Source organism: Microtus pennsylvanicus, chromosome 8, assembly GCF_037038515.1.
Source record: "Microtus pennsylvanicus isolate mMicPen1 chromosome 8, mMicPen1.hap1, whole genome shotgun sequence".
In the NCBI taxonomy this organism is placed as follows: Eukaryota; Metazoa; Chordata; class Mammalia; order Rodentia; family Cricetidae; genus Microtus; species Microtus pennsylvanicus.
The window spans coordinates 33,535,770-33,563,060 of NC_134586.1; the positions used below are offsets into that span (position 1 = coordinate 33,535,770).

A 27,291-nucleotide genomic window follows, 5' to 3' on the forward strand; every position below is an offset into this window, starting at 1 on the left:
AAACACATAGAGAAGGGACAAGACACAAACACACACACCAGACCTGTTGGATAGACCTGTAAACCCAGCTGCTCAAGAAGAGGCAGGATTTCCAAATTTAAGGCCAACCTAGACAACCTGAATCCTGCCTATAAATTAAAATTTTAAAAAAAATTAAGCAAGGGGTAGAGAAGAGCATGAAGCAGTCGTGGTGGCTCACATCTGTAATTCCATTTGCGTTGCTGAGGCTGGGGAACTACTTTGGGTTGGAAGCCAGTTTGGGAGTTCAGGTTCAACCTAGGCTACAGAGTGAGGCCGTCTCTAGAAATAAAAAGTAGTGCTGCCAGGCAGTGGTGGCACACAGCTTTAATCCCAGAATTTTGGAGGCAGAGGCAGGCAGATCTCTCTGAGTTCAGGTCTACGAGTTCCAGGACAGGCTACAAAGCAACAGAGAAACTCTGTCTCAAAACTCTTCCCCCACCCTCCATAAAAAGAAAGAAAAGACAAGGGAGGAGGAGTTTGTCTTACTACTTAAGGTACAGTCCAACATTCCAGGACAACTCGCAGCTTTGGTGGCAGGAACGTGAGGCTCTAGGCACTCAGCTGGCAGGACCCCAAGCCCATGGAATGGTGCCTCCCATTCTCAGAATTCCTCAATCAGCTGTCTCTGTACACACCCTTATAGTCACAACCAGAAGCACATCTATCTCCTAAGTGATTGCAAACCACTTTGACAGTGAAGGTTAGCCATCCCAGAAGCCATCACTATTTGTAACAGTAAAATCCACAGGTTATACAAACACCTCATCCCCACTATGGTGGAGGCACTGATAATGGAACCCATCCTGAAATGACAATATCCTAAGTCTACTATGTGGTAAGAGCACTTGCCACACCATGAGTGCTGCGGGACTATAGTTTGACCTGTGAAGATTTGTTTCTTGTACTTGTTTAATAAACAAGTAGCCAGGCAGGAAGTATAGGCGGGGCAACCATGCAGGAAGTAGAGGCGGGGCAACAAGAATTATGGGAAGAGGAAAATTTCAGTCAGGAGTCATGACCCAGATGCAGAGAACACAAGAGGTGACTGCCTCGCCAAAAAAGGTACCAAGCCACGTGGCTAACACAGACAAGAATTACAGGCTAATGTAAATTATAAGAGTTAATAAGAAACCTGAGATACTAGGCCAATCAGTTTATAAATAATGTAGACCTCTGAGTAATTCTTTGGGACTTAACGGCTGCAGGACCAGGCAGGACAGAAAACCTCAGTTAACACATGAGGTCTTGAGTTCAGATACCAGGACCCACACAGAAGCTGGGTGTGTAGCAGGGGTGTATATAATCAAAGCGCACCTACACGGAAATGGGCCAGCTAGCCTTGTGTAAGAAACAGAAGAACAGCAAACATTGAGGAAGGATTGACATTGAAGTCGTCCTCTTGAGTTCCACAAGCACATGGTGGTGTGCATGCCACATCACACACAGAAATGCACGCCTTTAATCCCAGCACTTGGGAGGCAGAGGCAGGCGGATCTCTGTGAGTTCGAGACCAGCCTGGTCTACAGAGCTAGTTCCAGGACAGGCTCCAAAGTCACAGAGAAAACCTGTCTCGAAAAACCAAAAAAAAAAAAAAAAAAAAAAAAGGTCACTATTGTGGAATTATTTTAAATAGTGAATTAGAAAGAGCTTTATTTCACAAAAGGGCTTGCAACGTGACTTTTTCAAAAGTATATCCATGGCATCAACATTTCCTACATGGCAGAAACATGAAGTTAATACCTTCTATTTCTTTTATAAAACAGGACAGATGCACTTTCCAAAGTACGTCCCTAGTACCTTTCCTCCCAAGAGCTGAGGCAGGGAGAATAGGGCAGGGGTTACCGTACAAGGACTCTGACTTCCCACACACTGAGTGACTGACTTAGCTAGCAGCAGAATTAAACATGAGACTAGTTCTCATGAGTCTTCACCCATCTATAAATAACACACAATTCTGGAGCCTCCATTAAAAAAACAAAACAAAACTGGGCATTGGCGTGATGGGAGGATGAAGGGGCACAGCACACGGTTCATAAATACCAGGGGATTACACAACTGAAGACGCAGAAAGCCTGCTAAGTCCTTTGCTAAGTGCCTCGCTTTGGTAATCTTGAACTTGAGAGATGAGTCAAGAATTTCACTGAGACACCAGCTGGAGGTCTTTTAGGAAATGGAGGTTTGCAGAAAGCTGTCAGCAGACACGACTGACAGGTGATAACTCTGGAAATCACCATGGGTGCTGCAGGATTGCTCTTGTCGGTTGTGGAGGAGTGAGAGCTGCTGGGACAAGAGCCGCTGCTGGGATGGTACTTAATTAACATGGACTTCCTGGAACCATAAAATCACACAAATCCTTGGGTCACATGCCAGGCGCTCCACTTCCTAAACCTCTCAGAAGTCTCAGAAAGGAAGAGCATTTCCTGGAGTTTGGTGTAAGCTGAGGTCCCCTGCCCTCTCTCCCTACAACTCAACACTGATGAAAACAGGTTTCCCTCTGTCCAGGCTGGCATTTGGGTTGTATGAGTCTTGACAGACCTTAGGCTGCCAAAGACCTCTTCCTTGACTGGACAATAGTCTATTCAGTTGAGGATAAGAGTCCTCAGCTCTGCTCTGGTCATCAGGGTCCAAAAAGCTCCATGCTGTCCAGCTTCTCCTCTTTGTAGAGTAGGATGTTTTCCATCAGTTTCCTTTTGGCCTCATTGATCTCAATTTTCCATGAAGTTTCTGTAGCTGAAGTTCAACAGAAAGTAGAAAAAGTGCAGCTTCAACAAGTGTTGCTATTAAAATTTTTATCAAGTTTGTGATCAGGTCCCAAATGCAAGCAGCATATCATGGCATCTGCCTTTGCAGGAAGTCTACACACACACCATAAGCCCCCAAACTCCCCAACCCCCACCACACATACACACCTTTGCCACAGAGAGGCTCCTGTGTCCCTCCACAGATAGGGGAGAGGTGAGAGTCAACAATACCACAGCTGTTTCTAAATCTCCTTCTTTCCCAAAGAAGTAGTGAAAACCCAGCTACCAGTGAGGCATGTGTATAAGGCATGGTGACTCTTCATCAAAAAGGCTTCAACTTTTATTTCACTAGGAAGCCTGGCATATTGGGACCAAAGTGCAGTGATAGAAGGAGTCTTCAGAAGCAATTGACAAGGAAGAAGAGGCAGGCAAGAGGGACTACACAAGGCCCTGCTGGCCCCAAGGAAGTGTTTTTAAATACCATGGGTATGAGCTATACTGTGTATTTTTGTAAACCACTCTAGCAGGGCATGGTGGCACATACCTGCAATCCCAAGATAAATAAATTGAGACAGGGTTTCACCAGACAGTGCAGGAGAAACTCTGTCTCAACTTATTTAATATTTTTTATTTTGCTGTGTGTGTGTATGTGTTTGTACCACTGAATACATGAAGGTCAGAGAACAGCTCTGTGTGTGTGTGTGTGTGTGTGTGTGTGTGTGTGTGTGTGTATCACTGAATACATGAGGAGGTCAGAGAACAGCTCTGTGTGTGTGTGTGTGTGTGTGTGTGTGTGTGTATCACTGAATACATGAGGAGGTCAGAGAACAGCTCTGTGTGTGTGTGTGTGTGTGTGTGTGTGTGTGTGTGTGTGTGTATCACTGAATACATGAGGAGGTCAGAGAACGACTGGTGTGTGTGTGTGTGTCACTGAATACATGAGGTCAGAGAACAGCTGTGTGTGTGTGTGTGTGTGTGTGTATCACTGAATACATGAGGAGGTCAGAGAACAGCTCTGTGTGTGTGTGTCACTGAATACACGAGGAGGTCAGAGAACAGGTGTGTGTGTGTGTGTGCGTGTGTGTCACTGAATACACGAGGAGGTCAGAGAACAGGGGTGTGTGTGTGTGTGTGTGTGTGTGTGTGTGTGTGTGTCACTGAAAACACTAGGAGGTCAGAGAACAGCTTTCTGGAGGGAGTCTGTCCTCTCCTTCCATTACTGGTTCCAGAGATGGAACTCAAGTTGACAGGCTTATACAGCAAGTTCTTTACCATGCCAAACACATGGGCAAGTACATGCAAGACAGGGTGTGTTTGTGGAGGTCAAAGGACAACTTTGCAGGCATCAATTTTCTCCTTCTACCATGTGATGAACTGGGATCAAACCCAGGTTGTCAGGCTTCGAAGCAAGTGCTCTACCTGCTGGCCATCTCACCAGCACTGTGATCCCAGCATTTGGAAGGTGAGGGCAGGAGGCTCAGGAGTTCAAGGTCATCCTCCGCTATGTAGGAAAGTTCACATTATCCTGGCTCCATGAAACATCGTTTCAAAATTTAAAAAACAAAAACTAAAAAAAACTCTAAGACTGGGGATATAGCTCAGTGGTAGGATACTCATTTGCCTTTACTCATGAGGCCTTATATCCAGTCTCCAGTAACAAAAAAATGTATACATAAATGCATTAAAATTAAAACCTGGGGAGATGGCTTAGCAGTTAAGAGCCCATGCTGCTTGCTCTTCCAAAGGACTCGGGTTGATTCCCAGCACCCACATGGCATCTCACAACCATCTGGAACTCCAGTTCCAGGGTGTCTGACCTCCTCAGGTGATGTCCATATGTACTGCACAGACACACATAGAGACAGAATACCATACACATAATATTTTAAAATTTAAAACCAATAAATATCATGCTCTCTGGATCCTGGAGGAAGAACTAGTGAGCCAGAGGCCAAAGCGGATCAAGAATGGGGGAGGCCACGCGGTGGTCCCAGCAGATCAAGAATGAGTGAGGACACACAGTGGTCCCAGCAGATCAAGAATGAGGGAGGCCACGCAGTGGTCCCATAGGACATGCAGGAGCTATGACCAGGGTGCAATATAGAGATGAAGGTGTGAAAGAATTAAGAGGTCAATGAGCAGACAGAAATAAACGGTCACTGGTGAACAGGGCTTCCTCTTTGTGTGACCCCTGAGCTATGAATGCTGAATAACTAAACAGAGCCATTAATGAGAAGCGGGGAGGGATGGCCCAAGGGAGGGTCACAGGGGTGATTATGCGTGGCTACCTCATCCTTCTAAGCTTACCATCCTGAGGTGGCTGTGGGCCTGTGCAGACCTCTGAGGAGGAGTCAGCCTCTGGCCTCACACTGGTCGGCGGCTGTGCTAATCCATCTTCCCTGGAGAGTGAAGAGGAGGCGACCCTTGCACACGACGTCCCCATCACAGAAGAGGAGACACTCAGGCTGGAATTGTCAACGTCATCTGTTTCCTCTGGTGTATTGGAAGACAAGCCTGTGGCCTCAGAAACCCTGCTCCAGGGGAGGGATGGCTGACCTCGGAGCTGCTCCTCCACCCCAGCCATGGAGACTCGTGCCTTGGGGGAGGAGACAGACAAGACGGGAACTCGAATTAAAACCAGAGCCAGCGCTTGGTCTCCTGGGCATTATAATCAAATGTCCAATGCGGTGGAAAGAACAGCATCCTTCCTTAAAGAGATCTGAACTTGACCCCAGCACCCAGAGCCACAGGTGGCCCAATCACCGCACCCCATTCTTCTGGTCAGGCGTGGGCAGGTTTCTGTGTGTATCTATCTATATAAGACCTTGAGTTGAATGCAGAGCCTTGGGTGTGCATGCTAGGCAAACACACAACATGGAGCTCCATCCCGGGCCTTCTCATTTGTCTTCTTACAAACGAGATCTAGGAGCTCATTAAACTGCCTCCACACCTGAAATTCACTCTGCAGCCCAAACTGGTCTTAAACTTGCGGTTCTTCTGCTTCAGCATCCCGGGTAGTTGGGATTACTGACATGCTCTACAGCTCACTGTACACACCCTTAGTAAGAAAATTGCATTTCCTTGGTGACTTGAAAAGAATTCAGTGTGTTGCCAGGCCATGGTGGTGCACGTCTTTAATCCCAGCACTTGAGAGGCAGAGGCAAGCAGATCTCTGTGAGTTTGAGGCCAGCCTGGTCTACAGAGCTAGTTCCAGGGCAGCTAGGGCCGTTACCCAGAGAAACCCTGTCTCAAAAAACAAAAATAAAAAAGTAAAAAAAGTCAGTGTGCAGGCTGGTGAGACTGACAATCTGAGTTTGAGCCCCAGGATCCATATGATAGAACGGATTGAGCAACAGGCTAGAGACAGTTACCATCGTGAACCCTGAAATGGAAGCTATGTAGCTAACACGACCCTAGTACTACGCTACTGCCACTGCAGGGCTGGCTACCTGCATCCGAACCACTCACCTAAAGGCAGCAAATGTCTATCTCACTTAGACCAATGTGTGGTCAACCCAAGCCTTAGTTGACACACTGGACCACTGGCGGAGTGAATAACTAGCTGGAGGTTTGAAAGTGTGCAGCTGAAGGGGAGGCCTGCTTATCATGTCTGATTAGATGATTGCATGCTGTTCCTGCTGAGTCCCAGGGACCTGAAAAATCCCCCTGTACCTCCAGGGCCCTCTAACTCCGGCCTCTTTTCCTCACCAACCTCATGACAAGCCACTCTGCCCAGAGAATTTATGTCTCAACCACTTGTACTTCTCTCCCAGACCTAAAGACGTGACAGCCTCTCCCTCAGCCTGGGGCCTTCCTCTTGGACTGTTCAGTAAGTGCTTAAGCATCAGTTCCTGGTCAGGCTCAACACAGTGAGTCCCGCCCTACACCATCCTGGTGCTCACCACACGGACCTCTCCCGTGCAGAGAGCAGGAACACAGGGCAGCAGGACAGCAATGGATTGCTCAGGTGGATATGTGCTTTGTGGTTAGTGAGAGGCCTTTGGGCACTTATTACAGCCCAGCTTAGGAGCCCCTAGGCCACTCCAAGTCATCCTCTCCAAGAGGGTGGAGGAAAAGCCACAGGGCCAGTGACACACCGGGAGAGATAGCAGGCTGAGGGGAGACAGGAGGAAAAGCCAGAGGGCCAGTGACACACCGGGAGAGATAGCAGGCTGACAGGAAGAGACTGACTCCCATGAGAGGCCCTGTCCTGCACCCCCTGCAGCCCAGTCAGACACCCACTCTTAGGGTCCCCCATGACCCACACAGCAATCCTGATTGCTGACCTGGCCCCAGCAGGTTCTGCTGAGAACAACCAAGTCTAAACGTGACTTATTGCATCACCAGTGTGTGAGTCTCCCTCGGTAAGGCAGTAGGCAGACGAGAGCTCACCTCCTCCAGGCTGGCATTGCGCCTTCGCAAGCAGAGACACACAGCCGTGGCCCAGGCTTCGGCACAGGCCTCGGGCAGCAGCCCTGCCCTCCTCTCCACGTGCTTCCGGCAGATCTCTTTCGCCACCTCCTTCCCCAGCCCCGTCTTCCTGGAGCAGAGCGAGGCAGTGCTGCTGGGAATCTCACTAAGAAGCAAATCCTTCTGTTGGAAGAAGAATGAGGAAACCCAGGTGAGATGCCAGGTGTGGCAAGATGTCTTAAAAAGAAATGTGACGTCCCCAAGCAAGTTCAGCACCCAAGGACTTGCTCTGTGACATTTACAGCTCATCTGAAATGGCTTTGCCTGTCCAGATTCAGCAACTCCATAGAAAATGAGACCATGAAATGCCTACTCCTGGGTGTAACACAATACAAATCCAATAATGGGCCTAAAGTACTAAGTGTGACGGATGGGAAAAAATCAATAGCCCATTTCCAATAAATGTCTTCCATTTGATTAATATATGCACAGTGACTACTAACAGCCAACATTTGCATAGCCCTTACCACATGCCCAGCACTTATAATTTAATATTTTTTGAAAGATTTAATATTTTGCTGGGCAATGGTAGAACCTTCCTTTGATCCCAGGACTCCAGAGACAGAGGTAGCAAGATCTCTGACTTCAGCCGGGCGGTGGTGGTGCACGCCTTTAATCCCAGCACTAGGGAGGCAGAGGCAGGCGGATCTCTGTGAGTTCGAGACCAGCCTGGTCTACAGAGCTAGTTCCAGGACAGGCTCCAAAGCCACAGAGAAACCCTGTCTCGAAAAACCAAAAAAAAAAAAAAAAAGATCTCTGACTTCAAGGTCAGCCTGGTCTACAAAGTGAGTTCCGGGACAGCCAGCACTACACAGAAAAATCCTGTCTCAAAAGAACAAAACAACAACAAAAAGATTTTATTTTTATTTATTTGTAGGCATATGTGTCTGTGTCTGTATGTGGGTGTGTACGTGTGGCCAGAAGAGGCCAGAAGAGGGTGTCAAATCCTCTGGAGCTGGAGTTACAGGTTAAAGGCTGAAAGCCCCTGGGTGAGGATTCTAGGAACCAAACTCAGGTCTTATGAAAGAGTGGGGTATGCATTATTAAGCACCAAGCCATCTCTCCAGCCCCAATTTAATCTCTTTTTTTAAAGATTTGCTTTTACTTACATGTGTGTGTGTGTGTGTGTGTGTGTGCATGTGTTTGAGACAGTGTGCCTACCATGTGTATGAGTGCCTGCAGAGGCCAAAAGAAGGCATCAGCTCCTCTGCAGCTGGAGTCACAGGTGGCTGTGAGCCACCGGCCACGGGTGCTGGGATCTGAACTCGGGTCCTCTGGAAGAGTCACCAGTGCTCTTAGCTGCCATCTCTACAATCTCATAAATTAGTCGCATTAACATGTACACGGATCCTTTTTGCTTCTGCTGGTACCAAGGTGCCTGTAAATCTCTCAGTGAAAGGGGACAGAAAGCTGCAGGCCCTGAAGGTCACCCTTGACTGGGGAAATTGAAGTCACAGGCACTGCAAATTGGAAGCAGCTTCTTCAAGAGAACCAAAATGAAGGTGAGAACTGGGAGCCCAGGTGGAGGGGCTGGAAGCACTCACAGGAGCAAAACAGAACCATAAGAAGCTGAGGCGCCTTTTTCAAAAGGCATTTGACACATCTCACCAAGAAAGATGTGAAAAGAAAAAGCTAAAATAAAAACTATGAGAGGTTGCTGCTCAGGACTAATGGCAAAGAGTGCGAGGAATGACATCACTGCCAAGGAGCAGGAGGAAGAATCAGCAGTGACAGCGGAGAACGCAAGTTCATTTACCAGGCCAGGGCAGCAGCTCAGGTGGTACACTGCTCACGCAGCAGGCTCAAAGCCAGATAAAGAGGGAATAGAACACGGCAGGGGTGGCACACACGCCTTTAATCCCAGCACTCGGGAGGCAGAGGCAGGCGGATCTCTGTGAGTTCGAGACCAGCCTGGTCTACAAGAGCTAGTTCCAGGAGAGGCTCCAAAGCTACAAAGAAACCCTGTCTTGAAAAATCAAACAAACAAAAAGAAAAAGAAAAGGGAATGGTGGTGTATGCCTTTTCTAACACTTAGTAAGTGGAGGCAAGAGAATCAGGAGTTCAAAGTCAACCTCTACATTTGTCATATCAAATTAGTGTATGCTTATTATTGTTACTGCACATAACACTGCTCATATGCACATATTTATAATTACATATTTTAAGATACACAGCATTCTAAAGCTGGGTGTGATTACATACACCTAAACCCAGCACTCTATAGAGGCTGAGGAAGAGGTCTGTAAATTTAGGGACAGCCTGAGCTACATAGTGAGGCTTGATTTCGCTGCCTAGCATGCACCCTTTACCAAGTCTCTGTCCCTTGGACCATTCTAGTCACTTATTCTGTGTGAGGGTGTCAGGTCCCCTGGAACTGGAGTTACAGACAGCTGTGAGCTGCCATGTGGGTGCTGGGAATTGAACCTGGGTCCTTTGAAAGAGCATTTTGAGTTCTTTTTTTTTTAGATTTGTTTATTATGTGTACAATGTTCTGCCTGCATGTACCTCTGCAGGCCAGACGAGAGCACCAGATCTCATTACAGATGGTTGCTGGGAATTGAACTCAGGACCTCTGGAAGAGCAGTCAGTGCTTTTAACCACCTGAGCCATCTCTCCAGCCCCTTAAACTGATTTTTTTTTGTTGGTTTTTTGAGACAGGGTTTCTCTGTAGCTTTGGAGCCTGTCCTGGAACTAGCTCTTATAGATCAGTCTGACCTCGAACTCACAGAGATCTGCCTGACTCTGCCTCCCAAGTATTGGGATTAAAGGCGTGAGCCACCACCGCCCACAGTTTGAGTTCTTAACCACTGAGCCATCTCTCCAGCCTGTTTGTAGCCTTTTCAATAAAATGCATCCATTCAATGTAAATGTACCTAGCCACTTTATACAACCTTTCATACAGACTCAGAAACCACCAGTTCTGACAGAGGACCAGCCATGGGATGTGAAGTTTGCTTCAAAGGCAAAGTAAGGGCTGGGAATGTAGCTCAGGGGTCAAGCCCTTGCCTAGTGTTTGTGATGCCCGCATCTGTTCCCCAGCACCACGGATTTAAAAAACTAAGGTATGGTGTCACAGGCCTGTGGTTCCAGCTACGCAGAAGGCTAAGGCAGGAGGATTGCTTGAGCCCAGGAATTCAAAGCCAGCCTGGGCGATAGAACAAGATTTTATCTCAGAGGGAGATAAAAAGTAAAATAAAAAAGTAAGCCCCACTGTGCCTCCATTTTCCCAGCCAGCAAGTAGGTGTTTCAGGATCTGAGAACACAACATGCCTGACACCATCAGAGATTCAGTACCTGGAAAGGAAGACCACTAAGACCAGCATGGCACTTGTGACACTCACACCGTTCCTTGTGTAAGCACGACCTCTTCACTATTTATCTTTGGGGAAACGCGGTGCCATCCAAGGAGGGGGAAACCCGCACAGCTGAAGCAGTGAGTGGTTTACAGACAGAGACAAGGCATCCAGAAGCTATTCACGGAGCCCCACCTCCTGACCCTCCAGGGAAGAGAGGTCTCATCTGGAGCCAGCAGTGACTTCACAGTGTGGGGAGCCCTGACAAAGCATTCTCGACAGAAGACTCAACCATGAACCTAGGCAGGTCTCAAGAGCCAACTCCCAGGAAATTCGAAGGAAAACTAGAAAAAGCAGTGAGTGAAGTCAAGCAAAACGGCACGTCCCACAGTCTGCATGGGATGAACGACGACAGCTTTACTAGCACATGCAAGGACTCGCCAAAAAAAAAAAAAGGAAGGCAGGTGTGCCGGAAGACGCTCACTAGCAGGGCTGCAGCTGAGTGCGTGGCGCATGCCTGTAATCCCACCACTGAGAGACCCCAGAGGCAGGAAGATCTCCAAGGATTCAAAAACAGCCTAGGCTCCAAGGTAAGACCTCCCCTTACCCTGGGAGGGGGAAAAAATAAGAAAAAAGAAAGAAAGCAAAAGAACAAAGCTAGGAATAGAGTGTGGTTCGGCAGCTGCGCACACATAGTCAGGGTCCACATGGAGGACGTGCGCCCAACGACACCAGCCAACCGACCAGACGTGATTGGATGTCTTACCAGGTAAACTGGACTGCGGTCCTTGTCCATCGCAGGGATACCCGTGAGAACCTCAGCTAATACCTGGATAGACCAGAACACAGAGTCAGTGTGAGCTTGCTATGCCCGTAGACAGCCGAAGATTTAGGCAATGGCATAGGCTTCTGTTTTGTTTTATTATTATCATGACGTTTATTTAACAACAGTGTATGGGTGTGTGTTGGTTTTCGTATGCCATGGCATTTGTGTAAAGGTTAAAGAGCAACTGTGGGCGCTGGTTCTCTCCTTCCACTATGTGGGTCCCACTGGGACCTGGCTGCCAGTACCTTTATCCACTCAGCCATCCTGACCCATCTTTTGTTTATGAGACAGGGTCTTCCATGAACTTACTCTGTAGCTGAGGACGACCTCGAGCTCCTGATCCTCCTGCCTCACCAACATGATTCGTTTTCTACTTAATTCTCTCACAAAGGAGCGCAGCCCTGAGCAGGTGCAAGGCGACACCCAAGTGGAAAACTGGGATCCGTGTCCGTGTGAAGAGCAAGCCTGCCTTTCACAGGATACTAGGCAACGTAAAGACACAGGCGTGCACAAGAAGTGAGCTCAGGGCTGGGAACTGAAACCTGGGCCCTGAATCTGCATGTGGTAGAGCAGCTGTGCTACAGAGTGAACAGCTGGCCTGTGTCAAGCTTCTCCCGCACCCTCCTGCAGCAGTTAGAGCAGACACTGGCCACTGAGGTGACCCTGCTCCTAGGGCAATGAGGAGCACACTGGCGGTGGCCAGCAGAGGGCAGCACAGCGTGCCACAACAGAAGGGGGAGTGGATCAGCTGACGGGAAACAATCCAATAGACTGGGCAACGCCTTCTCTGTCTCAGCCCTGTGGTTCTGGAAGGAACGAGTCCCTGACAAGGGCCATAAAAACGCTGAGATATTGACGCCAGCCTGATCTACAGAGTGAGTTCCAGTACAGCCAAAGCTACCCAAACAAACAAACCCCCCCCACAAAAAAAAAAAACAACAAAAACAAAATAAAATCAAAACCCACTAAGATAGAGCGGGCAAGATGAGGCAGTGGCAGGCAGGCCAGATCATTGATTTTGATCCCAAAAGGAGGCAGAAGAGAAGCAGCAACTCCGATAGTTGTTTTCTGACCCATCATGCACTGTGGCATGTTCACACCTGCGCATGTTTGCACACACACACACACACACACACACGCACGCACGCACGCGCACACACACACACGCACTAGTACTACAGTACCCATTTATACACAGCATCTCGTTACCCATTACTCTCTTTTTAAGGTTCACTTAATTATTTATTTACTTATTTATCTGAAACAGTCTCTCTGTTCAGGTGGAAATTCCACCCCAAGCACCCTCCCCTGGGAGCTGCCTCAGTCCAGACTCCACCCCTGAAAGAGCCCACCAAATGATGACCCCTCCCCAGAGATGTTCAAGATCCTCCCAAAGGGTATTTAAACTGCCCCACCCCAGAGAAAAAACACATGGTTTTCTAGTCTTCCTTCCCCATCTCCTCTCTGGGGGGGGCTGGAAAGCCATCCAGAAGCATTGGTATCCATTAAACCTGGGCTTTTCCTAATTCGGTTTGATTTGGTTTGATTCAATGTAAAGTTTCTGCACCCCGATGAGCCCCTCCAACCGACACAATGATCCGAATCAGATCACTCTCTATCCGCACCACTAACCCCATTTTACAGAAGGTAAAACTGAGGTCCAGACACGGAGTAGGCAGGAGTTACATGACTGAAATTTTACTGGATTAGGTCATACTGCCTGGTGGCTAAAAGGTCTGCCCTACTGGTTTGTTCTGACTTGCTTTTTTCTTTTTCCTTTTGTTTGATTCTGTTTTGTTTGTTTTGAGATAGTCTTTTTAAATTGCCTAGGTTCTCTTGGAAGTTCCCCTGTCTCTCCTACCAGAGAGCCACTGGTTCTTCAAGTAGGGCCGCTTGCCTCACTGAAGTGCTCCCAGGGAATTGCAGGGGGTTGTGGAGATGATGGGAGGCAGCCGAGAGGCCAGCCAGGGCCAGCCAGAAGCTGAATCTCATACACAGAGGTCCAGCTGAGAGTGTGGGCTTCAGGGGTAGATGTGGACAGAGGAGACTGTGGTCAAGAAGAGGAAGTACAAAGTTCAAGACAGGGAGGAGGACAGAGGCAAAGGCCTGCGTGCAGAGGCCAGAGTGTAGCTGCAGGCAAACAGACTGGGTTTCTCAGGCAGCATTACCCAAGCGGATTCTGTGGAACACCACGGCAGACAGACACACCAAGAAATCAAGGTTCCCCCGCCAAATGAAGCTGGGAAAGCCTGCGTAGCATTCTCTGGTGAGTTCACAACCCAAGTCACGGGGTCACCCAGGTCATAGGGTCACCATCTTGTTACAAGCTCCTCTTAACTATAATGAAAAACCTACTTGGCTTTTAACAGTATCTCCCAAACCTATGTGTCCACTAAGCCCTTTGAATGCTCCCATCCTGCAGACATGGAGAGGAGTCAGTGTCCTCAAGACAAACTGAGCAGACCATCAGGCTGGGTGGGCCCCGAGCCCCTGGGACCTAGTCATGAAGCAGGAAGTACACAGGAGAGGCAGCTGGACACTGACTACAGACGTGACTATGACAGGAATGATAAATGCGTGTTGGAAAGATGTGTTGAGCTGGGCGGGGAGGCACTCGCCTTTAATCCCGCACTTGGGAGGCCGAGGTAGGTGGATCTCTGACGCAAGAAATGTTGGCTAAGCCGGCAGTGTGGATGGGAATCAAAAAGTTGAGAGATAATATCTGCACGCACTAGACTCACCAACCATATACAGCTGCTGTCTACACCTTTTTTACTTTAAGGGTTTTTCAGACAAGGTCAAATTGACCAAGAACTTAACTATGTAGCCTAGGCTAGCCTGAAACTAGAAGCTATCTTCCAGCCCCAATACCCTAAATGCTGGGATTATCAGAAGCCAGACAAAATAGACCATAAAAGTTAGGACCAGTGGCACACACCTACAGTTCCAGCTTCTTTTTTTTAAAAACTTTTTTTTTAATTATTTTATGTTCATTGGTGTGAGGGTCAGTGATGGAGGAAGGTCATTGGTTAAAAAATAAAGAAACTGCCTTGGCCCATTTTATTGGTTAGAACATAGGTGGGTGGAGTAAACAGAACAGAATGCTGGGAGGAAGAGGAAGTGAGCTCAGAGATGCCATGCTCCCCTCTTCCGGGCAGACGCAATAGCTCTGCTCTCTGAGGCAGACATGATAAAGCTCCAGCCCAGGATGGATGTAGGCTAGAATCTTCCCGGTAAGCGCACCTCGGTGCTACAAGCCTAGAAGAGACTAGATATAATGAGCCAAGCAGTGTTTAAAAGAATACAGTGTCCGTGTAATTATTTCGGGGCATAAGCTAGGAGGCGGCTGGGGTGCTGGGGACGCAGCCCCACCGCTCCTATTACAACAGGTCAGATGCCCTGGAACTGAAGTTACAGACAGTTGTGAGCTGCCATCTGGGTGCTGGGAATTGAACTCAGGTCCTCTGGAAGAGCAGCCAGTGCTCTTAACAGCTGAGTCATCTCTCCAGCCCCCAGTTCCAGCTTCTTAAAGGCTGAGGCAGGAGGATTATAAATTAGTAGCTAGCCTGGGCTATAGAGTGAGACCTCGTTGCAACAACAACAACAACAAAAATAACTTACAAGAAATATGGCTTAGTGGTAGAGCACATGTCTAGCATGACTGAGGGCCTGGGAGTTATCTCCAGCACCAAAAAGAAGGAGAGTGAAAAATTGGGGTAAACTTTGGGCATAGCTCAGTCAGTGAAATGGTCATTTTGCAAATATAAGGACCTGTGTTCGGATCCTGAGAAACCACATAAAAATGCCAGGTGTTAAGGCATGCACTTGTAATCCCAGCACTTGGGAAGACAAAGACAGGAGGGTCCCCGGGGTTCACTGGCCACTGTCTAGCCTAACTGGTGAGCAACAAGCCAATGAAAGACCCAGAACCAAAGGAGGTTGATAGTACCTGAGAAGGACACCTGACCTACAGCCCCCTCCCCATCTCACCCCATCCCACACACATATGCGCACCCATAATCTAAAAACAACTAAAACAAAAGATTTTAAAAGATGCCACAATAGGCTTTGTCTCAAATCTGGCCTAGAGTCATAGTCTGGCTGCCTCGACTGCACCTCCACGCAAGCCCCATGCAGAGAAGACCCTTACAATTCCACAGCTGAAGATGTCCACTTGCTTGGTCAGCTGCCCCACCCTGATGAAGCTTTCAGGCAGATAAGCAGTCGAGGCCTGGAACAGGTGGGTCTTCATGACGGTGTATTTGGTCTTTTTATCGGCAGGACATGGGTGAGCCACCGGGTGAGCGAGCTTGGGGATAAGATGTTGGTCCAACAAAACGTTGGCACTGTGGGAAAGCAAGTGAAGAAAGCCTTTGAACTTTGGGATGAAGAGGTTGCCATGGAGACACTCTGGCCAAATAATTTAGCAGTGATCAGTGTCAGTCATGCAAGGTGGGGGGGGGGGAGGTAGTCACAGAAGACCCTCAACATAAAACCACCAGCGATAAATGGGTAGGACCTTGGAAACCCACTTACTCCACTAAGTGGGAATAGACTTGAACATTAGCCTAGTTGCCCCAGGAATGTGGCCAGAGAGATGCAGACTCCCACCCCTCCACAGATGTCAGCCCTGGCCAGCACAGCAGGCCAGCACACTGCTCCTGCTGGCTTAGACTCTTCGAAGTTGTTCCCAGGACAAGCTCTGGCCTCCTCTCCACTCACTCTGCTCAGGTGGTAGGGAAAGTACCCACTTTTACATTTCAAAGAGAAGTGAAAATCTCCTTTGACCTGGTTCTACTTGGAGGGAGCTAATTCGGAGAAAGAGCTCCCCAGGGAGTGGAGACCAAAGGCTAAGTTTCGGGCACAGAACTAACCTTAGCAGTGCTTTATTGCATTTATTTGGCGGGAGGGAGCACGCACTCCATCTTCCAAGGGGAGCTCAGAGGGATAACTTGCTGGAGTTGGCTCTCCTTCCGCAATATAGAGCAAATTCAGGGATCAAATTTAGGCTTGGCAGCAAGCATCTTTACCTGCTGACCCACCTCACTGGCCCACCAAACAGTATTTGAAAAAGAAGATAGCAGACCAGGCACAGTGGTACTTTACCTCTAAACCCAATGCTCAGGAAACTGAGGCAGCTACAAGTTCAAGGCCAGCCTAGGCTATACAGGAGTTACAGGCCAGCTCTGCTCTGCAGCAAGACTTTGTCTCAATAAAAGAAACCTCTGGCCTCATGAATCACCATGCACTGTTACACACAGTTTTCCACGTCCTTCTCACGGTCACAGCCCAGCCCACCTCACAGGACAACTGCAGGCGGCCTTGTATCGGATCTTGCTGCCTCCCTGTCTCATTAACTAGTCATTTGCAGCCTGTCTGCAGAGTACCATGAGGCAGGGGTGAGCTGGCTTCAAGTGAGCTGAGCACTCCCTTTAACCAAAGTGCTGGGGACAAGAAGCCTCCCTGACAAGACCCATCATCAACAGACACAGGCAAGGTGGGTACTGAGAAAAGCTTAAACGGGGAGCTCAGATCCTGAGGCTGGCAAAGCTCCCAGCTGGAGTGTGAACGTTTAGGGTGCTGTGGCCTGCAGGGACACTGGCTCAGAAAGACTGCAGACAGCAGCAGCTTCACATGCTGGGTGGGAACAAAGAGCACCCCTCAGAAGTACTGGCTTTTGAGGGCCTAAGGAGAGAGCTAAGGTCCCCAATGGAAGGGGTGCAGAGGAGAGGAGAGAGAGAGATAAGAGAGATAGGAAGTCAGAACAGAGGCTGGCCTCATTCTCGAAGGCAGGGCTGGAGGGGTAGGCAGGCCTAGCTTACCTCTTGACATTGCTATGGATGATGTCCAGGCTATGCAGGTATTCAACAGCCAGAAGCAGCCCTGAGCAGATGCTGGCACGCTGGGGCCAGGGCAGCAGGTCTGAGTCACCCTGAGAAAAAGGCAAGGAACAGAAAGGTTCACTCCTGCACCATTCTAAAGTCCTTAGAAGCCACCCTTGGTCACGGGCTCAGTCAGCATGAGGTACTGGTTTTAAGTGATGGTATTTTTGTTGAATACATTGACTTGTAAATCCAAGTTCAGATGCCTGTGAACTATGTGGCTTTGGGAAAGAGAGATAAGGCCTCTGAGCCTCAGCTGCCTCGGGTGAAACAGATGTGAAGGGTTGGAAGTGAGCTCAGGGGTGGAGTACCTGCCTTGAATGTACGGTGTCCTAGATTTGATCTTGGCACCAAAAGGAGGAGGAAGAAGCATCTAGGGATGTAGCTAAGTCATAGACTGTCCGCTACCATTCACAAAGTCCTGGGTTTGATTCCCCAGCATTGCATAAAACAGACATGGTAGCATGTGTCTGCAAACCTAGCACTCAGGATATAGAGGCAGGAGGGTCAGAAGTTCAAGGTCATAGCAAGTTTGAGGCTAGCCTGTCTACTGGTGTGACCTGTCTCAAAAACATACTATAAATAAAAATTAAAATAAAGGATTGATGTCTGTATTGAGAATTGTATAATCGTTCAAGAAAGGTAACAAACACTCTTCTAAGTCCTTCCGACCCCTAGGCAGGAGCCATCTGCTCCATTATCTGACCACAACCCATGACCCAGTTATTTACCTTAGCCTGGAGTCTGTCCTGCAGAGAGCCATTTGCCATGTAGGGGTAGATGAGGCTGTGGAACCGTCTTCCAGTGCAGAAGCCCAGCAGAGGTAAGACATTGGGGTGGCAGCATCTGAACCCAGCACCCAGGCATGTAGAGTCAGGCATCAAAGAGCAAGAGTCAAAGGCAGACCCTCCCGTCCCATCCCAGGCCACCAGCCGCATCCCAGGTGCCGCAGGCTCTGATCCCAGATAGCCTCACCCTACTTCCCTGCTATGCAGTCTGGCCCCATCCCCACTCCACTTCTGGAAACAAGTTTAGGGATGAAGAACTTGCTAGAGGCCACCGCAACCGCCTCAGGTTGGTTTAACTTGGGGATTCCCCGTGTCTGAGTCATCTCTCTCCTCCTGGCTTTTCTCAGGACTCCAACCACGCCTCAGGCTCCACATGTGAACCATCCACAAGTCTATCTGGGCAAAGGACGCTTCTTTCCTGCCTCCCAGAAACCTCTGGCCTCATGAATCACCATGCACTGTTACACACAGTTTTCCACGTCCTTCTCACGGTCACAGCCCAGCCCACCTCGCAGGACAACTGCAGGCGGCCTTGTGTCAGATCTTGCTGCCTCCCTGTCTCATTAACTAGTCATTTGCAGCCTGTCTGCAGAGTACCACGAGGCAGGGGTCACCTGGCCTCAAGTGAGCTGAGCACTCCCTTTAACCTGGGAAAGCCTGGGCTACTAAACCAACAATGGAGTAACCACCAATCCAGGAAAGCACAGAGTTGCAGAAAGGGCATAACTACATACCTGGTTTCCACAAAATGAGTGCGTACATGTTACACATTTGTGTGGTCTTTCATATGCATGATGAGAGAAATATCTAGCTGGGTGTGATGGTGTAAGACTTTAATCCCAGCACTCAGGAGGAGAGGCAGGAGGATCTCTGTGAGTTGAGGCTAGCCTATCTACATAGTGAGGTCCAGGGCAGCCAGAGCTACATAATAATACCTTGTCTCAAAGTAAGCAAGCAAGCAAGAAGGGAGGGAGGGAGGGAGGGAGGGAGGGAGGGAGGGAAGAAGAGGGAAGGAGGGAGGGGTGGGAGGGAGGGAGGACCCAGATGGGATTACAAATTCTAAACCTGATGAAGTAATTAGTGAAGGCCTGTCCCAGTATAAAAAGAGGGCTGAGAATACAGTTCAGGAGCAAGCTACAGAGCATATGGAAAGTCCTAGAAACAAATGCTACCAAACCCAAATCTAACAACAAATAAAAATCACTAAACTTGCTTTTAATCCCAGCACTTGGGCAGCAGAGGCAGACGGATCTGTGTGAGTTTGAGGCCTGTCTGGTCTGCATAATGAGTTCCAGATCAACCAGGCTACATAACAAAAAAACCTAGTCTCAAGAAATGAAATATAAAAACCATTCTCTGCTCTCAGGTTGTATGACACACAGAGGCAGACTTGGTTCCATGGTCCCCACGTGTCTAGAGAGCTACGGTTCTAAGATCAGTTTGCCCTCAGACTCGCAGTCCATCTGCCGGTTTCAAAATGGGACAGGAAGGATCTCTTTCTTCATACATGGAAAGAGCTGGAACAAGCCAAGGTTTCTTGAGAATTCTAACCCAAGCATATATGTGCTGTTTAAGAAGAGCATGGTCAGCCAGGCGGTGGTGGCGCACGCCTTTAATCCCAGCACTCGGGAGGCAGAGGCAGGCGGATCTCTGTGAGTTCGAGACCAGCCTGGTCTACAAGAGCTAGTTCCAGGACAGGCTCCAAAACCACAGAGAAACCCTGTCTCGAAAAACCAAAAAAGAAAAAGAAAAAGAAAGAAAAAAAAGAAAAGCGTGGTCTCTGGACACAGTCTCGAAGGCTCACACTCTAGCTCTGCTAATTACTGGTTGCGTAGTGCTGAACCAAACACTGAACCTCACTGGGCCCCAACTTCTGCACCTACCACCTACCAGCTGTGGCCTCGTATAGCTGTGGCTCTGTGTTGTAGAGTTCTGGTGGAGATGGAACAAGCTTGTCTGTGCTGTGCCCTGAGCATGGGCCCCAGAGTTTGTATGTTGGGAACTTATCCCCAGATTTATAATCAAAGGTATCTGGAGGCAGGGTGCTTAGGAGTAACTAGTGTATGGTGAGGTCATGGGTTAGGGCGCCACAAGAAGAGGAGGAGTGACCCTCAGTCTCACAGCGTGATGGCCACTATTGCCACACACTGCGTGAAACCTCACCAAATGCCCTCCAACTTCCCAGTTCCTAGAACCATGAATAAACAAACTTGTACTTTAGACACCACCCTGTCTGTGACACTAGGTGACAGCAACAGAAAATGACCCAAAACAACCATGGCAGTGCTAACCATTGCCTGGCAGATAGGAGGCACTATTTTCCCGCTACCATCATCAGGCCAGGGGTTCTGCACGGGAAACCTACCTGAGGCAAAGCTGCATCTCTGCCTGCAGGAACCTGTCCATGGACCCTGGACTCGAGCCGGCCACCTATGGGAAAAGACACAGCCCCTGAAGATCCATCCGGCTTTAGCCCCAGGGCTCCACCCACCCTCCCTACAGACACCCCCAGCTCACCTCCCTGAGCTTCTTGAAAGCAAAGGCCACACCATGCCTTTGCCCCTGGTAGATATCAGCAAAGGTCCCCTCACTGATTCTGTGGCTTTGGTCAAAGTCCTCCGTTGCTTGGATGACATCTGCCTCACTCCAGAAAAACCTGTCTCCGGGCAAACTCAAAAGTTTTTCCTGCTTGGGGACAGACGTAGAAGTGCTGCAGTCCTGGGGATTGAGAGAGGAGAGCGGGTGACGTGTTGTGGAATATTTGTTTAACAATGCAAAGATGTGTTGCATTCTTTTATGTTGCATTTGTATAACTCTGTGAAGCTATGTTACTTTGCCTGCCTAAAACACCTGATTGGTCTAATAAAGAGCTGAACAGCCAATAGCTAGGCAGGAGAGAGAAACAGCTGGGGCTGCCAGGTAGTGAATAAATAGGAGAAATCCAAGCTCATAAAGAGAAGAGGGAGGAGCAAGGAAAGGAGGATGCTGGGAGCCAGCCACCCAGCCACACAGCCAGCCATGGAGTAAGAAGGAAAAAAAGGATATAGAGACTAAAGAAAGGTAAAAAGCTCAGAGGCAAAATGTAGAAGAAGAGAAACAGGATACTTCAAGTTAGGTTAGAAAAGCTGGCTACGAGCCGGGCGGTGATGGCACACGCCTTTAATCCCAGCACTCAGGAGGCAGAGGCAGGCCCATCTCTGTGAGTTCGAGGCCAGCCTGGTCTACAAGAGCTAGTTCCAAGACAGGCTCCAGAGCTACAGAGAAACCCTGTCTCGGAAAAAAAAGAAAAGAAAAGCTGGCTAGAAACAAGTCAAGCTAAGACCAGGCATTCATAAGCAGAAGTCTCCATGTATTTATTTGGGAGCTGGGTGGTGGACCCCCAAAGAGTAAAAAAAAAAAAAAAGCTACAATGATCACCCTGGGAACTGGCTTTCCATGCTCCCCAGGGGGGACCCTGGAATTCCAAGAAGCTTTCATCTTGTGACAAAGACTTGGTAACAAAGACTCCATAGGCCTGCCCTTACACCTGCTGGTGCGAATGTTCAAATAACCACACAGTTCTCTCAGTGGAGCTAGAGATTCTAAGCCTGGCACTATGGAAGAACAGAAACAGAAGTCAGGCTTCTGTGACCTCCCTTTTCACACACAGGTGCACAGAAACTTATTTTTTCTAAGTTACATTTGCCTTTATCAGTAGTTCTCGGGAATTGGAGGCTATTAAAAACGAACGGGTCTCCTGCTGGTTAGATACACGAGGATTTGTCAAAAAATGAGAGTGGGACTGGAAAGATGGCTCATTGGAGAAAGCGTCTGGAAAAGCCCGGTGAGCTGAGTTCAATCCCCAGGGCATAAATGGTGAACTCCTGAAAGTCGTCCGCTAACTCCGTATGTGTGCCATGTCGTGTATATGCCCTCAAGCATACATACACATACTACACACAACATACATAAATAGAGAATAAAATTTTAAAGATGACGTGCAAAAATCAAAAGAAGGAAAGAAAACCAAATAGAAACTTTTCTTTTTTTCTGAGACAAAGTTTCACTATGTAGCCCTGACTGGCCTGGACACACTATGTAGACCAGGCTGGCCTCAAATATTCAGAGACCTGCACGCCTTTCTTCCTTGTGCTGGGATTAAAGGTCCTCAATGATCCAAGCATCTCTGAAAATGATTAACTAAATCACAGGAGAGGTTCATTAACCAGCCCCAGGAACTGCCACTTTCCTGCCCAGGTACCAAACCCATAATTTCTCAAGAATATGGATTTTTAAAATACCTTTTTCTTTTTAACAGGATTTCTATGTTGATGGAGGAAGGTCATTGGCTAATAAAGAAACTGTCTTGGCCCATTTTATTGGTTAGAACATAGGTGGGTGGAGTAAACAGAACAGAATGCTGGGAGGAAGAGGAAGTGAGCTCAGAGACGCCATGCTCCCCTCTCTCGGGCAGAGGCAATAGCTCTGCTCTCTGAGACGCACACGATGAAGCAAGCCACCAGGTCAGACATGCTGAATCTTTCCCGGTAAGACCGGTGCTACACAGTTTATTAGAGATGGGTTGATCGGGATATCAGAATTAGCCAGTAAGGGCTAGAGCTAATGGGCCAAGCAGTGTTTAAAAGAATACAGTGTCCGTGTAATTATTTCGGGGCATAAGCTAGCAGGCGGCCGGGGTGCTGGGGACGCAGCCCTGCCGCTCATATTACAACAAAACTATGTAACTCTAGTTGGCCTGGAACTCACTATACAGACCGGGCTGGCCTCGAACTCACAGAGGTCTGCCTGCTTCTGCCTCCCGAGTGCTGGGATTAAAGGCAAGAGTTACCACTCCTGACTTAAATGATATTTTCAGATCAGAAGAAAAATCTGGGCATGGTAGTTCCTGCCTATGATCGTGGCGTTTGGAACTCTAAGGCAGGGGGATCAAATCCAGACTGAGGTTCACAGTGAGACCTTGTCTCAAAAATAAATACGGGCGGGGATACAGCCCATTGGCAGAGTGCTTGCCGGACATGCACAGGCCCTGACTTCCATCCTTGGCACACAGAAACTGGGTGTGGGGGCACAAGACTGCTGTCTAATAACTTGGGAGGGGAAGGCAGTAGGATCCAAAGTTCAAGGGTATCCTCAGCTACACAGTGAATCTGAAGTCAGCCTGAGCTACATGGAACCCTGACCCAAAGAGTAGCAACCTGTTTCCTTTTTCTTTTTTTCCCTTGGCTGGGGTGGAACCCAGGGCTATAACACCGAGCAGCATCCCAAGCCAAGGCTTTCATTTCTAACCCAGTGTGAATTGCAGTCATCTTACTACCAATACAGTCACAAGACTACCTGGGAGTGTTAGCAAATGAGGGTGAAAGTGCCCACGGGAAAAAAGTCATAGCACATTCTGGAACCAAGTCAAAGTGCAGGACCACTCTGACGGTTGCTCAACTCCGACAAGAAAGTGGGAAAGGCTGGTGGTTGTAAACCAGTTCATGTAACTGCACACATCAGCTCCTGCTTACAAGGGGCCACGGCAAACAGAGGTCCTGTGGGACTTGGTAGTGCAGGCCTGTCCTCCAGGCTGCCCCTCCAGAGGCTGAGACAGGGAGATCGCAAGTTCAAGGCCTGTCTGTGAACCTTAGTAAGAGCCTGTCTCAAAACATAACAAAAACGGATGGTGCTTATAGTTCAGTGGTTGAATGCAAAGGGCCCTGGGTTCAAATCGCCACTTTGGCAAACATGAGTCCTGGCCTATGCTGGGACTCAGTGTTAGGGTGCTTCATTAGGCCCTGAATTATACCCCAAAGAAACAAACCCCACCAAGCCCCCCATGCTCAGAGCAGCAGAGGCCCCTCATCTCACCGATGACTATACTTAGTCTCAGAAGCTTGCTGAGAATGGGTCTCCCTGTCCTCCCTGCCCCCACACTTGTCTCAGGGAATGAAGAAACTGCGTCTCTGAAAGAACCACAAGCCAGGACCCAGCTGGGATAGAAGTCAAGGGTGGGTTTACCTTAGACTGGGGAGAGTCGGCTTGGTCAGTTTTCAAGGAACAAGGGGCATCCTCCTTGGATGGAAGCTGGTGTGAGGTCTGCTGCTGGACTCCAGCCAAGGTCCCTGGAAAGGATGATAGGGTCAGCACCCTACCTGGGACTCACCCCGAAGCCACCCCTCTCAATCGGTGCTGTCACCCCCTGACACCATGTGCCAGCCAACAAGCTCCTTGGCTGTCACCCCCCGCCACCATGTGCCAGCCGACAAGCTCCTTGGCTGTCAGTGCTTTTAAGCCTGGTGACATCTTACAACATGAGCAATTTACCATCTCTAATGACAGGAAGAGACGAGGAAGCAGGAGGTGCCGTAAGCAACCCAGGTCACAGGATGCGGGATGCGCCTGTGCTGTCCCACTGCCTGGCAAAGAACAGCCGAGGACACAGAGAAACCTCCTGCCTCTGAAAATGGTCTGACAGTTACTCTAGGCCTTAGCCAAAGCTGGTTGCTCCAACGTTGCAAATGAGACTTTGGGTGATTACCCAGTTGTCTCTGTCATTTATTGCACATTTTGGAAGTTTCTTGATTGCACTTCCTATCTACTCAAGTAATATTATTTCCCTTCTCAGATATACAATGGGGTTGAAGACTAGATAGTTGTAGTTACTTTCCTTTCGTGACTTGGCCAAGCCATTTCTAATACAAGACTTAGACTCCTTAGGATAGAATAATTATCAAAACATTTAGCATATATTTCTTGCTTGATATTGTTTATGCTGGTTGTAATTCTAATTTTTGTACTAGATATTTGTTCTTATTGTGTATAGCTTTGTATTAGGCTTAGAATTAGACTGTGCTGCAGGAACTCCTTCAGCCTTTAAGATACTATCCCACTTGGGCATGGCCTCTCCTCTCTCTTTCTCTCTTTCTGCTGCTGGATTCGGTTCCTATTCCCCACTCGTGCAGAGGGCGGTGATTTGTGAGTCTACCCCTAAATAAAGAACCTTTATTATACTCAATTCTGAACTATTGTGGGCCTACTTTACAGCGTCCGTCTACACCCCAGTGCCAAAATCAAAGGTGTGTGTCACCACTACCCAGCAGGGATTTCCCAGTCTTCAAAGTTTTCAAAGACTTGTGTAAGGCTTCCCCAGATGGAGGGGCAAGGCACAGCAACACAGCAGATGAAGCAGCCATGGACACACCCCACAACACATACAACACGCACACGACACATACACAACACACACACGACACACACTGTTACCACACACACACACACGTGCACACACACACACACACACGCACACACACACACACTGCACCACAAACACCACACATAGTCGCCACAGCTGACTCACAGAGAGCCTAAGTGTGTGACTTTCAGTCTGCTGAACGCTGCACAGGTTCACGGAAGGGCAAGGACACACTGAGGGCCCATTCATCTCTACAGAAACGCCTCCCAAACACAACCCTGAGTACCTGAACTTTTCCTCTACAATAAAAACTTCCTCCAACACTGGCTTCCCTGGGTAGCACACGGTCCTGGAATCCGGGGCTTTCCCAGGGCTGAAAGGCATCTATGATACGTGGAAAGAATGACTCGTGTTTCCAACTACAAATACTCAAGAGTAACTTCCTTCTCTGTGGGAGGGACTGCAGGGACAGGCTCAGTGACCCAGGGCACTCAGGAAAGTGAGCCATACAAAGGCTGGCAGTGAAGGGACAGAAAGGCACCTATGACCTCTCCATTCTCCCCCACCTCCCCGTCCACAGTCTTTCTCACTTTGGCAAAGGAACAGCAGGCTGGCACGGGTCTGAATCCCATTAATTGGAATTTACAGGCCACATGTCTTCTCCCCTTCCTTCAGTCACAGGGTAAAGTCCAGACTCCATGACCTAAGGTAAACTGTCCTGTCTCGTCCGGGTGGTCCATGTCCCCATTTGTACCTCCATCCCCATGTCTGCTCTCTCTCTCTTCCTTTTTGAGGCAGGGTCTCACTACGCAGCCCTGGTCTGGAACGAGCTATAAAAACTGTAGAGGAGCCAGGCGGTGGTGGCGCACGCCTTTAATCCCAGCACTTGGGAGGCAGAGGCAGGCGGATCTCTGTGAGTTCGAGACCAGCCTGGTCTACAAGAGCTAGTTCCAGGAGAGGCTCCAAAACCACAGAGAAACCCTGTCTCGAAAAACCAAAAAAAAAAAAACTGTAGAGGGCTCCCAGCACTCGTGAGGCAGAGGCAGGCGGATCTCTGTGAGTTGAGTTCGAGGCCAGCCTGGTTTACAAAGGGAGTTCCAGGACAGGCTCCAAAGCTACAGAGAAACCCTGTCTTGAAAGACCAAAAAATAAAAAATAAAAAAACTGTAGAGGGCAACTGGACACAGCACACAGATAACAAACTGGGAGGCGCCCAGCCCCAACAGATGCATCTACATCACAGCTCCATCTACGGCCCAGGACCTTTGTGAAAGAGGGGACAGAAAGACTGTATGAACTAAAATACCAGAGAGTCCGCTGTGAAACAGCCTCTCATATAAATGACTGTATAAATAAGATTTGAATAATGGCAACATCAATAGATATTCTAATGCAGAAAGGGAGCCGCTCACAGGGTCCACCCTGGGATGACTAACTACAGGCTTCTGACTAAGAGAGGGAGGATTAGCCTCCAAGCCCCCAAATTGGTCAGCCCTGATAACCACATACACACAAACAGCAAAAGTGGACAGCAGGTTGCATTTATATATTTATATGTACATATGCGTGTGTGTGTGACTGTGTGTGTGACTGTGTGTGTGACTGTGTGAGACTGTGTGTGTGTGTGACTGTGTGTGTGTGTGACTGTGTATGACTGTGTGTGAGTGTGTGTGACTGTGTGTGAGTGTGTGTGAGTGTGTGTGACTGTGTGTGTGTGACTGTGTGTGTGACTGTGTGTGACTGTGTGTGACTGTGTGTGAGTGTGTGTGAGTGTGTGTGACTGTGTGTGTGTGTGACTGTGTGTGTGTGTGTGACTGTGTGTGACTGTGTGTGTGTGTGACTGTGTGTGACAATAATGGTAGAAGAGGCTATCAGTGTGAGAGATGGGTGAGACAGAAGGAATTGGAGGAAGAGGGACTTAGAGAGTTGGGGAAGTACAGGGAAGAGAGAAATGACGTGATTATATTTTATTAAAATGTATAAAATTTTAAAGAAATTCATTAAATAAATAAAAAGGACCCCCACTAGCCAAAAAAAAAAGACTGTAGATCCTTGTGCTCACTCTGCCTCTCACCTGCCTCCTCGTGACCTGGATC

General features: G+C 48.6%; 1 protein-coding gene across 1 annotated transcript in view; it reads right to left on the minus strand.

The window, feature by feature from the left end:
* Positions 1 to 1,641: 1,641 nt before the first annotated feature.
* Positions 1,642 to 27,291, minus strand: part of Irak2 (interleukin 1 receptor associated kinase 2) — a 53,134-nt gene continuing 27,484 nt past the window's right edge. The window contains exons 4-13 of the mRNA XM_075983161.1: positions 24,022 to 24,125; positions 20,539 to 20,739; positions 20,387 to 20,451; positions 17,965 to 18,079; positions 17,174 to 17,283; positions 15,502 to 15,697; positions 11,292 to 11,354; positions 7,155 to 7,355; positions 5,070 to 5,358; positions 1,642 to 2,751 (exon numbers count right to left, since the gene is read on the minus strand). Coding sequence (XP_075839276.1) covers positions 2,639 to 2,751; positions 5,070 to 5,358; positions 7,155 to 7,355; positions 11,292 to 11,354; positions 15,502 to 15,697; positions 17,174 to 17,283; positions 17,965 to 18,079; positions 20,387 to 20,451; positions 20,539 to 20,739; positions 24,022 to 24,125 — 1,457 coding nt within the window. The 3' untranslated portion in view covers positions 1,642 to 2,638. The remainder of the gene's footprint in view (positions 2,752 to 5,069; positions 5,359 to 7,154; positions 7,356 to 11,291; positions 11,355 to 15,501; positions 15,698 to 17,173; positions 17,284 to 17,964; positions 18,080 to 20,386; positions 20,452 to 20,538; positions 20,740 to 24,021; positions 24,126 to 27,291) is intronic.